General features: G+C 34.5%; 2 protein-coding genes across 2 annotated transcripts; both read right to left on the reverse strand.

Moving 5' to 3' along the window:
* Window positions 1–3,173: 3,173 nt before the first annotated feature.
* LOC147390487 (magnesium-chelatase subunit ChlI, chloroplastic-like) lies at window positions 3,174–5,661 on the reverse strand. The gene is made up of 3 exons (XM_086459888.1): window positions 5,463–5,661; window positions 5,147–5,256; window positions 3,174–4,494 (listed from the first exon to the last, which is right to left on the reverse strand). Exons 1-3 carry the CDS (start codon window positions 5,572–5,574, stop codon window positions 3,442–3,444), a joined length of 1,275 nt encoding a protein of 424 aa, XP_086316014.1. The 5' UTR covers window positions 5,575–5,661; the 3' UTR covers window positions 3,174–3,441.
* Window positions 5,662–7,833: 2,172 nt separating this feature from the next.
* On the reverse strand, window positions 7,834–12,367 carry LOC147390488 (HXXXD-type acyl-transferase family protein). Its single transcript, XM_086417349.1, has 2 exons — window positions 11,464–12,367; window positions 7,834–8,412 (listed from the first exon to the last, which is right to left on the reverse strand). The coding sequence occupies exons 1-2, from the start codon at window positions 12,273–12,275 to the stop codon at window positions 7,872–7,874; spliced, it is 1,353 nt and encodes a 450-aa protein (XP_086273475.1). The 5' UTR covers window positions 12,276–12,367; the 3' UTR covers window positions 7,834–7,871.
* Between the last annotated feature and the right edge of the window lie 2,596 nt (window positions 12,368–14,963).

The following is a 14,963-nucleotide window of genomic DNA, read 5'->3' on the forward strand; positions in this document are numbered from 1 at the left end:
CAAAAACTCATTAAAAAAATGTACACAAATCTCTCTCTCAATTCTCAAATGGATCAACCCATTTATAGAAAAACTTTTTCAAAAAGTTTGATTTCTTGTTTTTTTACGAGAACCTTTATGCTGTGTTTGTTAGATGAAATATACTAGATGAGCCTAGACTTGGATTCGTTAATCTACCATTTATTGATAGTTTCCTCACTAATCCATCGAAAATACCAATTTTAAAATTATAATTTTTTTTTAGTCTCATTGAGCTTTTTCTAATTTTCAATTTATACAGATTTCAGTCAAAATTTAATCATAATATCATTTTCATTTTAAAAATAGGCATTATTTATGATCTAAAACAAAGGGTTTCTCTTTTGAAAGAAAAAATACTAGTTTTTCTATTTTGAAAGTATGAGAACCGAGAACCGATCTGAACCAAGGTTGGTTTGGATTGATTCGGTTCTATAGGATAATTGGATTGGTTCGGTTTCAAATTTGCAGAACCGATTATGTTTGGTTCTGTTCCAATTTTGTCAAAATCCGAACCAATCCGAACCATGTGCACCCCTACTCCTCATTGGACTTTGCATAAAAAAAATGAAACTACCATTTTTTTTCAAAAATTTCTCAATTTTTAACCAATAAAGACATCAATATCATTATATTATTTTTAAAATTTTATTATATAATATATCATGATAAAATATAATATTATTACAAAATAAATCATATAAAAAAAAAATAAACAAGTCATAAAAAAAAAATAGTCCAAAAATCTTCTCTCCTAAAATTTATGAAATCTAATATGTTTTGTAAAATTATATTCTAAGAATCTTTTATGTTTTGGCTCAAGTGATATTTTGACATTTAAGTGCCCCAAAATAATAATTACTCAAATGAAAATGACGGTTACAACTCTAATATAAAGGAATTCGTATTTTTCGAGTAAGTTATGATTTTCTGGATTCACGGGTTTATCAAATTCATGTAAAAGGATAAATATTTTTATGATAAAGATATTTTTAAATTAACTAATTTACCATGAAGTGAAATTACTTTTTTACCGTTAAAAAGAAAAAAATATTATAAGTGCACAAAATGATAGAAATAAAATTTATATCTATATGTTACTAATTATATTTTACCAAACATACTTTTATACGTATAATATTATACTTATATACTTAAATCATTTTTCAGTGTATTACATTTATGGTATGAAATTCAATTGATTACATCTATCACAACCTTCATTGGTTGGGTCGGTAATTTATTGAATACAAATTCTCTTAGTCAGACAGTTTCTTTAGAAAATTCAATTTTCTTTCTCTTTTCTCTTCTCTCTTCTCTATTCAAATTTCGCATTCCAACCTTCTTTGTTTTATTCCAAATTATTTAGAATCACTAACATGCATGGTATGTGTGGGAGAATAAAATTGGATCTCATCTGAACCATTCACTCGGCCCGCATCTTGAGGTAGACATGTGGCATTATTAGGGAGAATTATCCTCTTTCTATATAATTACTTTATTTGATAAAGGTAAAAATGACATTTCTAATTTAATTAGAATTACAATTAATTTTTTTCTATTTAAAAAGGGTTAAGACCATTGTAAAGAGGAGAATGAGATAAGGCAATTATGTAATATGAGATTGAAATATGGTGGAATGGCTTTCCGAACCACATAAAAACATTTGGTGTTATCTATTTTCTTTATTTTTCTATAGTTCCTCGGATACACTCACGACTAATCTGGCAGAACCTAGATACATTTTTCGATGGAATGACTCTATATTCGTGACTAAAATACCCCTACATCGTTTCTGGAGTTCCTAGTTAAAGATCAACATCCAGTAGTCTCTGACTTGGTCTTCGAATCATAATACCATCTCAACCCGTTCCCAGCTTGACTCACTCTCAGGTTGGCCTTCTACTTGATTGTTTTATTTCTCACTAGTCCTTGATTCAAACCTCACAAGACATATTCAGCATTATTTCACTCTATGGATGAGGCTTTCTTCCTTTTTCTTCCTGTTAAATAGATGGAATGAATGAAGAATTGGAAATTTGAATAGTAGTCGAACAAATTGAAGGGAAGCATAGTTCACACATGCGATGGTAGTTGTGAAAATCTATGAAGAAAATTATTTGAGTGTTTGTAAACAAGCAGAAGAATACAGTGCATGAGTGTATTACTGCATTATTTTGTTTGCAAAAAAGGCAGATAAGTAATTAAACTATTCATAAAGGGTTATAATCTCCCATCTAAAAACAAAATTCACAAAGACTAATCCATTAAATTATTTCAAGTGTTTTAGACCCAACCAAAATTCGTTTCCATCGTGATTCCTTTCCATCAAAATTCCCGTCTTTGTATTGCAGTTACAATACTATTTATAGAAAATAGTTCTATTCTTAGAAAAACACAAAAGTAGCTAAAATAAGAAAATTTACTAAAAATAATGAAAACGAATTAAGCATGGAAATTATTATTAATTACTACTTAATTCTATAAGGTAAAATAGACTATGGGTGATTCTAACTTCTATAACTAAAGATATTACCAAAACAAAAACTTTTCTAAAACGGCAAATTTGTTGAAAAAGAGATCTAAACGAAGGAATTTCAACGAGTGCGTTTAGGCCTTCCTTGCTTGAACTTTTGGCCATCCAAGTGCTCCATGAACTCTTCTACCACTTGTCCTACATCAAGAAGTCATCCAAAAGCCCAATTTTTGATTGACACCATTTCATGTTTGCTATTCCAAAAGTGGGATCAACTGTGATTACCATGCAAACCTATTGTCCCGTACAACTGCTAAGCTAACTACTCCCCATTTCGCATATGATAGTTACTGCTACAAGATATTATGAAACAATGAGTGTTTCTGCTTCTATTTCTAGCATAATTATCCATTCCTCAGTTGGGCAAGAATCTTCTCAGCAGATTCTCTTTTAAGGTTTTGAGATCATGTTTTAATCTAAATTTTACTCATATACAGAAGAAAGGGTGTCACAATCCGTGATGCCTCTCTATTGTTACCTTCATAATCCCATCAAAACATATCCTTTAGCTCACAATTCCTTCAAAGAAAACTTATATAAAAGCAAAATAATTTCATCAATGAAGAATTGCACATGGGAAATCCTTAATCATTGAACCACTACACAAAAGTATTCTCGGTACAAGGTAAGGCTTCAAAGAAATAAATACAGAGGTAAGAACCCATACAAATGCTTAAAGTTCTACTCTTCAACCTGAAATTTTTCTTTACTAGATAACACAGACCATGAATCTAGCTAAACCTCATATTAAAGATAATGTGAGCCTAATATTACACTCGCAAATCTAAAATAGAGATAACGTGGAAAAGAAGAAAATACCCATAAAACAAGAAAGCAGCAATCAGTCAAACAAAAATTACAAGAAAGGGGCCATATTGTTACCTCCTTCAGCTAAATACCTCAACAAATTTTTCCATAACAAGTAAACCCGAGTCAATCGACTCCAATGGGTCTTTTCGAAGACGGTGCCTTAAGCAGTTAGGAATGACAGTCGCTATATCCTCCGAAGTTACTTTATCTCTTCCCTTCAAAGCAGCCAAAGCTTTCGCTGCCCTATTCGTCACAATATCACCTCTTAACCCATCAACATTCAGCTCTGCGCACACCTTAGAAATCTTAACACGGAGATCATGATCCATCTGAACGGAAGAAAGAGAACTCCTAGCTGAGGAGATTTGCTCTTGAAGCTTCTCTTGCTCCCCATAATATGAATTCCGGAACTCCTTAGGGTTACTATCAAATCGAGCTCGCTCCTCAACAATCTTCACTCTGAGCTCTGCGTCTCTCACAGTCCCAACTTGTGCATGCATTCCAAAACGATCAAGAAGCTGTGGCCTCAATTCACCTTCTTCGGGATTACCTGAACCAATCAAAATAAACCGAGCAGGATGCGAAATTGAGATACCCTCTCGTTCAACCGTGTTCCACCCAGAAGCGGCAGAGTCCAGAAGCACGTCTACCAAGTGATCGTCCAAAAGATTTACTTCATCCACATAAAGAATCCCTCTATTAGCTTTGGCAAGAAGACCAGGCTCAAAGGCCTTGACACCCTCCGTGAGGGCCTTCTCAATGTCAATTGTCCCACAAACCCTATCCTCAGTGGCACCAAGAGGGAGATCAACCATGGTGATTTTGGTCGTTGCAACGGTAAGGTTTTCCCCTTTTAGAATGCTCTCCCGGACTTCCATGCCCATGGACTCTGGATCTTCAGGATCGGAGTTAAATGGGTCACCTGCAACTACCATGATTTCAGGAAGTAAATCTACTAAGGACCTAACAGTGGTGGATTTCCCAGTCCCACGGTCACCCATGATCATGACACCTCCAATCTTCGGATCAATCACATTAAGAAGAAGACATAGTTTCATCTCATCCTGCCCTACTATGGCAGAAAATGGGTAGACTGGCCGCTGACTTTCCTTCGAGGCAAGCTTTTGAGCCTGAAAATTACATGGTCGCTAAATTAATTTCAATAATTTAACACCCATTTGTCCGAAATTAACTATGAAATTGTCCTAGGAGTAAAACAGGTATTATAAATCAAAATTGACAATAACAAACTGAAGGGTACATTGATCGCAGACTTCCCTTAAATTCAAGCTTTTGAGCATGAAAATTACATGTTTGCCAAATAAACTTCGATAATTTAATACCCATTTGTCCGAAATTAACTATGAAACTATCCTTGAAGTGAAATGAGTGATAAAAATCAAAATTGACAATAAAAAAACTGAGGGGTACATTGTAGCCGACATTCCTTAAAGGCAAAATTTTAAGCCTGAAAGTTATATTTCCGCCGCAAGACTTCGATAATCGAATACCCATTGGTATGAAATTAACTATGACATCGTCCTCGAAGTAAAATGGGTATTATAAATCAAAATTGACAATAACAAACTTATGGGTACTCAGGTTTTTTGCCAATTTATCAGAAAAACTGATCATGTAGTCAAATTCAAAAGCTCCATGTAAGGTTTTCTGTAACTGGGTTATCGATTATTTGTTATTTATACAAGAAACAATACTAATATCATAATAACAATAAATTAAGAACCTAAGAGTAATTCAAGAAACAGAAACAAAAACTAAAACCTGTTCAGTGGGATTGATTTCGGTAGCAACATTAGAAACATGAAACTGAGATCTTCCCTTCTTAATGGGAATTTCGATTCCTCCATAAAATTTCCTCCCATAAATCTGACCTGTAAAAATTCAACAAAGGGTAGTAACTAATTCTAAGTATGAGCTTGTAACTAATTCTAATTTTGAGCTTTCTTCCACATCAATGCATCAAATAAAATCAACAAAATTAGAAAAATAAAGAAATTAAAACAGTCTGAGCTTATAAATGAAACTCTACAATAATTAAAAAGGGCGGTTTTGCTTTTTTTGCTTTTAATCTTTGTACCTGAAGTTGGAGAGAGAGAGGAAATCAAAGAATAAGGTTTGGATGATGAAGAAGAACAGAGGATTCGAGAAGAGAAGAGAGTAGCAGAAGATGGAGTGAGAAGCCCTGTCATTACTGCAAAAATTCCTACCGTTTCAGATAGAGAAATTTGCAGTTTATGTTATTTGTATTTGTTTTCCTTTCCGCAGAGATTGCGGATAAGACTTTAAGATAGGGTAGTCTCCAGGCCATGATTTAAAACTCGGTTTCGCTTCTCGTCTCGTCCATGCCAGATACCGAGTCGTCTCGGACGAGTTTCCGATTTATTTGAGACGTCTTGCTTAAAAAATAGAGAAAAATAAATGTGGGGGTACTAAATCTCGTTCGAAAAATTGATTTTACCGTCTCATCTATGCCTGATACTGAGATGACTTTCATGGTACATCTCGATCTCGAATGAGTTTTGAAACCATGCTCCGCTCCAACTCTTTTCAGCTCGGTTTGACGGTTGAACCACTCGGTCTGCAGGAACTACTGTTCCTTTAGTGAGTCGGACTGCCGGTTCGGTTTTGACACTAGTGATTTAAAACCAAGAAACTCAATCCGACACAACTGGGAAGGCAATTGAGTCAAGCTCATTAAGTGACTCATGAGTTGACTCATTAATTAAATTTTTTAGAGATGCTATTGCCACCCCAACTGTGTAAATCATTGGTGATTTACATATGAATTGGTGTGGCATTATCAAAAGTTTGTTTGGAAATAATCTCTCTCTAAATTTTTAGTTATTATATATTAAAAGGGTAAATCACCATGCCCTACATTAAATATGACAAAATTTCAAATTTGATATACTATTCATTTTAATTCTTAAAACATGCATTTGTCATTTTTATAACTTATGAATTTGTGAGTTCATCACTTTTAATATCTGTGAATTCATAAATACACCAATGAATTCATTATTTATAATAGTGAATTCACTCGAAATGCATATTTTGGGAATTAAAATGAACAGTGTATCGATATCGGAATTTGAACATAGGTTGTGTACATTTTTGAAAAAATCCATATTAAAATTTAAAGTCGTGCTGGGGTGACACAGGATTTACTATGATTCTCACAATTCTAACATGGACATGCCTACATAACCGTAGATTATTTTTACTCATATCTCAAAGAAACACATTTATGATTATATGCACATCGCACGTTAGATTTGTGAAAATCGCAGTAAATTATTTTTGTCATTTCAGCATTTTCCTAAAATTTATAATAGATTTGATTTCATGACTAATGAAAATACAAAATTCAATGATTTGTAATGATTACGAGTTTGCTAATAAGAAAATTTTGTGCTAAACTGATGAACCAATAGGATGTTGCCATGTGTATTGAAAAAGCACGTTAAATTCAAACTCTTGAACGCTCAGAAATCTTGTCCTCAACAACAAATCACAGCTACTTTTTTTATACACATGACAATATCCTATTGGTTCATCAGCATAACCCAAAAATTTCTTAAAAGCAAATTTGTACTCATTTGTAATTATCAACATGATATGTATTATCGGGGTCCATGTGTTTGGGTTCCGAATTTGATCTCATTTAAGTTCTCCTGACTAATTTAATAAGATTTGAAATCTTAGGACCTGAGAGGTCAACTCAATGACAATTTCGGATCGATTAACAATTAATGCCCATAAATCATGAATTTGATATCTAGTATGAACATTAATTCCTTAGGGACACCTACAAGGGCATACCCTCACTGACTTGGTGTGTGTGATATGCAGGCGTTACACGTGTCCTAGGATTAGACCTTGGATCATGTTTTAAGAAGTTGAGTTCAAGATTCTTAAGTAAGATTTTAAATTTTACTGAGTTAGAAAGGCTAATCCGATATTTTCAATTTAATTATCACTGGAGTGCTTCATATCAAATAAAGCTTTCACTCAAACTTTAATTAAATCTAAGAAGAAATTTGAGTCATGACTGGAAATACTCTAAGTCAATGGGTGTATCATTAGTTTAATGACTCGTGGGTGACAATCTCACTGGTATAAGGTAGTTGGGATCGCTAATATTTTTTTCAAATTGTCAATCTCGTTGATTATAAAAGTGACAATCTCACAAATTCACTATTTCTTAGAGAGATTGTTACTAGATAAACCAGAGAGACTGTCACTTTAAAATATATATATATATCAACAATCTTACTATTTTATATCAATAAGATCGTCACTTTGAAAAACATGTGATCCACCTCTTTGTGTTTTAGGAATTAAAATGAACACTGAGTTGGAATCAGAATTTCATTATATTCAACTTACTACATGGTTATTTACCCTCATATATATCTAATTTTGATAAAAATCCCAAGGGGCAATTGAAAGCAATATCTCAATTACAAAATAACTTCACATAAAATCAAGAGAATTCAACTCCTTCCTCTTTGCCACTAAACTTCTCCATTTCTACCCTAAATGCAGCTAATGCTGCCTCGTTCAAAGACACCAGAACCTTGAACCCATCCTTATTTCCCTTCTTGGCAGAAGAGTAAGGTAAGAAGAAGCAGAGTTCAACACTACCCAACAGATTCTGTGAGAGAGGTAGCACCGTAACCGGACCTCCCCACCCGAAATCAACCGTAGAATGCCCCAAATGTCTCCAATCAGTGAACCCACTTACACCTTTCCCTGCTGTGATTCCTTCTGTGTAGTGTATCTCTTGAAAGTCTACAAACGATCGCACGTACTCATCATTAGCATTTCGTTTGCTCTTCTTGATGAGATCTGCTGTCTCCCAAATAGGTTCCTCCACCAGTTTATTGGCATTAAGTTGCACATACATTACGACACAACCGTTGCCCCAGTAACCTAGGGGTAGGGCGGGGTTTAGTTGGTTCCTTATGTTGAGAGAGTATGCAAACTTCACCTTCTCATCAAATGGAACTCTAGAAGCCTTCACTCTGCTCCATCAATGGAAAAAAACCAATTCAAAACAGATAATTCAACAGCTTGTAAGTAATTAGTTTTTCTAATCTACTCTAATAGTAATATCCTAATCATGTGTCACCTTGAGATTTATATCAAGTGGGGATATCTAGGAGAAGATCCCATAAAAGGGTGAGACATATGTGGCACCACAGCATGGATGCATGGAAGTCCCATTCACGTTGTAAGTCTATGATTACCTGTCAAAGTGTTCTGCCCATATAATTAAGATAGATTTACCCGGCAGATCTAACTGTTGCATTTTTATTACAAAAACTCCTTTGGATTTCTAAAAACTCCAAAGGAACCTTACTTTATCAAGTTTGTTACCCAACAAACCTTGAAATGGGGATCCACGTCATAAAATTTAAATTGATGCGTTGATTTGTTACTCAACATACCTTAGAGCATGGATCCTAATTGCATTAATATTTGGGATAAAAAAAACATGATTCGATGCCACAAAGGTATAAAGGACAAAATTCTAAGAATTTTGAAAAAAAAAAAAAATTAGATGAAAAAAAAGTGAAATTTCACCATTGAATTTTAGATTTAAATTTGGGAGTTCTATACCCATCCAAGCATTTTCAACACCTTGGATCAAGCTCAAAAAGCTTTTTTTTTCTATTTTTTTCTTTTTAATCTGATTTTTTCTATGAAATCTAGAAATATGTGATGTTGGATTGCCAATTTGATAATTCATGTGGGCCCAACGACTCTTAATAAGATTTGAAAATTTTCTAAGTTAGTCATGATGGTCTAATTCATAAAGTAAAGGTTGATTTAATAATAAACTTAATAAAGTAAGGGAGTTTTTGTAATAAAATTGTAACAAATAGGTCCGTCCGATAAATCTATCTATAATTAAGGTGGGAGGCCTTGTTAGGAAGGGACAACGGACTAGGAGTGTAATTGATAGCATGAATTCATAAACAAAAAAGAGTTGCAGAAGTGACTTTACAATTTACATTGATACACACCTTGTTGATGTGAAAGAGTGCACGAAACCATTGATGTTTTTCATCAACAAAGTGAATCGATGTAAATTTTAAAGTCATTCCAATGTTATAATTCAACAAAAAATTATCGATCCCTAAGATCAAGGAATAGATTGTAAGAGAACAATATACTATAGATGCTTTTCATCAGCAAAGTGAATCGATGTAAATTTTAAAGTCATTCCAATATTATAATTCAACAAAAAATTATCGATCCCTAAGATCAAGGAATAGATTGTAAGAGAACAATATTGTAGTTAAAACTACTGAATTAAGGTTAAAGGAAGAGAACCCTATAAATATGAGGATGATAAATTTGTGTTTGGATTGAGAGAAATGTAGACAAGAGAAAATAAATGAGTCTCTCCATTTCTCTTGTTTGGATTGTTAAGTTGAGGGAGAGAAGAGAAAAGAAAAAATGTGAGATTTCTTTTTCTCCAAAAATGAAGAGATTTAGAGAGAAATCTTTTTAAAATATATTATAATTCTAACTCTACCCCTAGATCTCTTTTAAGACATTTTAAAGTTTCAAAGCTATCCAAATTTCTCCCTTATCAATCCAAACATGGTGGAGAGAAAATCGAGTTTCTCTTCTCTTCTCTTAATGTGTTTCTCTTCTTTCCAATACACTATGTGAAAAATTTTAAAATTGGACAAGAAAATGCGATAGGTCAAAGCCCACAAATTTTAGAAAGCCAATTTTGACGGCCTATGGCCATTGAAATTTTTGATGATCGCCAATTTGACAACTTCGAGCCATCAAATTTCTCTTATCATTCATTAATTTAATAGTTTCGATCCGTCGGAAAAAAATAAATTTGACACCTTGGGTCGTCAAATATAAGCTTTTTTCATGTTCTGATACTCTCGATCCAAAGATAGTGTTAAGAACTTTTGGATGATTCCTTCAATATGAGTTAATTCTAACTTAAGCATCGAAGACTTTTTGACAAATACCACATCAGGACTTGATGATAAGGAAGAATATATCATCAAGATTTGATATGATTTCTTAGTGATCTTGAGGTATCTGCATTCTTTCCACAAAAACTACAGGCAATAAAACTTCATTTGGAGAAAATTACAAAAAGAAGCATGAATCCCTATGATTGTAAAAACTATCAGAGGAATATGCAAAAAAAGAAACCACCTAATATGAGCCGTCATGGAAGAGATCATAAAGGGACGAGGGAAAATGAGAAAGAGCATTATTATCCTTAGGTTATTATTTAAATTGAAGTAATTTTTCTAATTTAAGCATTAGAGTCGCTTTGTCAAGTACCACACTAGTACTTGTAGACCAAGAACATGATAACTTAAAAATAATGATTTTCTGGCTCTCCCTACTCTCAGACATACTACCCCATATTAGGGATGTGCAATTGTGTATCCCGAGAAAATCTTTGGTTCTAGCACATGCCATGTCAAGAGGGAGGGAGGAAAATTAAGACTCATGATTAAACAAGAGTTGATTGTGGCCTATTAGAGACCACGATATTTGTGACTGAAAGAAAACAAAGAAGAATAATGATTATCTAGCTAGAAAGTCTCACTAGATCAACACTCGTCTGACGAAGCATGGACACAGAGTCATAGATCTTTTCTGAGTCATGATGATTGCACACTGTCTTGTACGCAGTTGGATACGTGGCTGATGTAGCAAGGGCACATAAGATTGTTTTCATGTGTATACACAGGAAAAAAGATTGTGCGGTTTTGTGCTCTTACCATGTCAGCCGCGTACCCAATCACATCCATTCATTTTTTTTTCCTTAATCTTGCGATACACAACTGCACATCTTTATAAGAAATATTATATTATATGTAAATATTTGGCACATGCTCATGTTTATATATTTTTAGGTTCGATCGAGTCGGGTCTCGATCCAATACATATTTTTAGATTCGATCGAATCGGGTCTCGATCCAATCCATAACAATTGCATGACTTGGGTCTGGCTTAAACCAGAACCAACGAGTGAGCATTCTAATGACCATCTATTTTAACGTAAAACAGCCGCAACGTACCTGGCCCGCCAAATAAAAGCACCCAACGCTTCGAATGTGGTAAAGCTAGATCCCGATTTTTCATAGAGGAACGCCTTGAATCGCTCCACTGACTCGTCTCGCACGTGAAAACACTCACGAACAATACGGGAACTCGGTTTACTGTACGGGGAGAACTCCTTATCCAAGCAAAGAAACTCTTGAAAAGGCACAATGACTCGTGGTGGTTCTCGTGGTCCGAGTAGACTCTTCCGATCCCAAACAGGTATTACACTGGGATGAGTCGCCCCGCGATAGAACTCAGCCATTGCATTGAAAAACTGAGTCGACCCGAGTCCGTCGCACATCGAATGGTGAATCGAAGCTCCAAGACTGAACCCGCCACAAGAGAAGATCGTGATTTGGAGTATGAATGGATGGATCAGGTCATCACCCGGATTTGGATCCGGAACCAACCGTTCGAGAAACTGGTCGTCTTGGTCATCTAGGTAGTTAACAGAGGCAAGTGACTCGTCCACGCTGGCGCGGACAACGGGTACGCCTCGCCCCACGGCGCACAATAGCTCGAGACGCGTGTCTTTGGATCGGCGGCGCAGAGTGCCTGTGAAGGGGTAGTAGTAAACGAGAGCCTTCGAGAGGGCTTCGGAGATGACGTGGACAGGATCGTTGGGGTTGTTATTGGTGGTGGTGGTGCTAACGTACGCACGGACGTAACGGAAGTTGATCTGGACGTTACGGTCGTTATCTATGTGTGAGAGAGGGAGGACGTGATCGTGATCAAACGGTGGACGATTCGGGAAGACGAGAGTGGTTTCAAAGACTTTTACTTCCATTGTTGAACTTATGGTTTTGTTTGGTAGATCTGTTGTGTTATTAATAGTAGTTGGTGGGTCTCTCTGTCTCACCAAACAAGAGAGAAGAAGTTTTTGATAGAGGTGAAGCCACGTGGAGCATGCTGCAGCCTCACCTACCGTAGGATTATATCTAAGAGTACCCCTAGCCTTACCAATTAAGTAAGGATTTCACCCTTACTAAGGTCCTTGCTCTCACCTCTTTGTCATCCAAATACATGATCCCATGATCCCATTGGTAGAGGTCGAAATTCAATGAATTTTGAAAATAATTCAAATATATATGTATATAATTTTTTACCACTAGATTTCATTTTAAAGTTTTGGAGTTACGTGGAAGCTTGGTAGTCATTTATTTTTAAAATCTCGGATCTAGTTAAAAGAAAATTAAATTATTATTTTATTTGAGTTTTCGTTAAATTATTTTTCATAACACTAATGATAAAGTGACAAATGACATAGTGACACGCACATAATCGTAGAAGTTTTTACTCATATTTCACTAAAAAAACATCTACAATTATGTGCGCACCACCACGTCATTGTCTCACCCTTGTGTCCTCCTTTGTGTCACCCCAGCACAGCTCTTTTCGTAAGGCTCAAAATCTTACTTTGTTAGTAGGGAAAAGGTCTCACTTATATTTATAATAGGTTATGACATCAAAGAAGATTGAGTCACTCTATTTACGCACAACGAGATGGCTAACTGCACTCACTCGGGGGACTTTTGTAGATAATAATAAAAAATAAATAAAAGGTTTTTTTTTTTTTTTTTTTTGACCTTTTTGTATTTACTTATTTCACACACCACAACCCATTCAACAAAAAAAACTCACTTCTTCTTCTCTCTCTCTACAAGACCACGAACATGGGTGGGTTAAAATTCATTGAGTTTTTTCATTGACACCCCAACTTTTACTTATTTACACCCAAAATCGAACGGCTGGCGTGCTGTGAGAAAATTTGCTCACGGTTATGAGTGAAAAATCACTCAGCTCCTCCTTCCAGCGAGTTTTGTGGTCAGCCCATCGCTTCCCAGCTATCTATATTATTCATTCTTTGACTATGGCGTAAGATGAACTCCTCGCCCCTAATTGTCAAACTGAAAAATGAATTTTTTTTTGCTTTCTTATAAACATGATTGATACATGTGATTGTTGTCTAATATAAAGAGCTTCAACATGATTTAATGACACAATATTTCAAATAAAAGGTACACTTTTTCTGATATAAAACATATGAAAGAAGGGAGAAACTTATTCAAGAACATGCCGACATGCAACTTATTTCACTACATGAATGTCTGTCGAATTTGTTTGAATTTAATCAAATTCAATGGATCTTAATGTCGAATTTACCCCTTTTTTTCACCTAGCGTTTCTACAAAATTTATGTTTTTATTTTCTTTTGTCAACCTCAATTTTTTTATACAATCCCAATGGATTCTAATATATACAAATAATAAATAAATAAATAGGGGATTGAAGACAAATGTACGGTTCAATAGAGATGGTTGACTCTTGAAAGATCTTTGAATCAATTTCATCATATCATCAAACTTGCTAATCTTTAGTTGCAATCCTTCTTTTTACAATATTAATACTAAGAATTACAAAATAACTCTAACACCCACGCTATCCTAATAAATTTAGACTATTAAGTATGATTGTATATAATTTTTATGTTATTCCCTAGGGAATATCTTCACATCTCATATGTACTTTGGACACTAATTGTGGATGGTTAGAAAATTCATTGACTATATGGGCTAATTCAAAGTAGTTGTCCTTTCATTAAAAATGATTAGGATCGTGATAATCTGACGTTCTTTTTTGTACAATCTGTGACTTGGCACTTCACAAAACCATACATTTTTGTCCTTGCATGTGTATCTTGAACCAAAGGATCTACGGTTCTGTCAAGGAGTATAAAAACAGAGCATCAGATTATCACGACTCAAATGCTTATAAGTATGTACTTAATCACTCGTCTTTGGATCACTTCTATAAGAGCTATGTGTGAAGTTGATTGAATAGTATCTAGCAAATACTTCTAGAAGATTAACTTCTATAAAAGTAATGTTAGATGCTTTGGAATGTTCAGTGAGAAATAATTTCTTCATTCTAGATTGTATTTGATTCACCAAAATATCTATGATGATCTCAAATTAGTATATGAGATGATTCCTTCAACTTTAAGAAGACAATTTATTCCCAAAATTTAGCTTCAAATGTTAAATTGAAACTTACAACCTTGTCGCATTTAACCTTTAAAATCATTCCATGTCCTTGACCTATTTGGTGTTAATTAACTTTCTAATCCAAACATCAAGAGAACGGGTACTGACATGGGACGCGGTTTGAAGAATAGCTAATCTTGAGTTAACTCAGGCCTTTAGGGGAGTTAAAAAGCCCTGGGATGACACCATAGTGAAGATATTGACTTAGAGCGAATCATAAGGTTAACCACTTTAGCATCAGCGTCTCCCTAATTGCAATTCAGTGAAAATTTATCCAAATTTATCCACTATCACTTCAAAAACTATTTCACCACGTCTTAGAAAATTAGATTAAGAGAGATTTACCAAACATATTAACTGTAAAGGTCAATTTTGTGATAAATCGACTTCGATCACAACTTCTAAATTAAATCAATAGAATAATAAAAAAA

Source organism: Akebia trifoliata, chromosome 11, assembly GCF_017979445.1.
Source record: "Akebia trifoliata isolate Shusen 1 chromosome 11, ASM1797944v1, whole genome shotgun sequence".
In the NCBI taxonomy this organism is placed as follows: Eukaryota; Viridiplantae; Streptophyta; class Magnoliopsida; order Ranunculales; family Lardizabalaceae; genus Akebia; species Akebia trifoliata.

Bases quoted from the DNA above. Each gene is read 5' to 3' on its own strand.
- LOC147390487 (XM_086459888.1), bottom strand. From the start codon at position 5,574: ATGACAGGGCTTCTCACTCCATCTTCTGCTACTCTCTTCTCTTCTCGA. The intron at 5,257-5,462 runs GTACAAAGATTA...GAATTTTTACAG, and splicing joins CTCTCTCTCTCCAACTTCAG to GTCAGATTTATGGGAGGAAA. The intron at 4,495-5,146 runs GTTTTAGTTTTT...TGTAATTTTCAG, and splicing joins AAATCAATCCCACTGAACAG to GCTCAAAAGCTTGCCTCGAA.
- LOC147390488 (XM_086417349.1), bottom strand. From the start codon at position 12,275: ATGGAAGTAAAAGTCTTTGAAACCACTCTCGTCTTCCCGAATCGTCCA. The intron at 8,413-11,463 runs GTACGTTGCGGC...TTGATGGAGCAG, and splicing joins GCTTTTATTTGGCGGGCCAG to AGTGAAGGCTTCTAGAGTTC.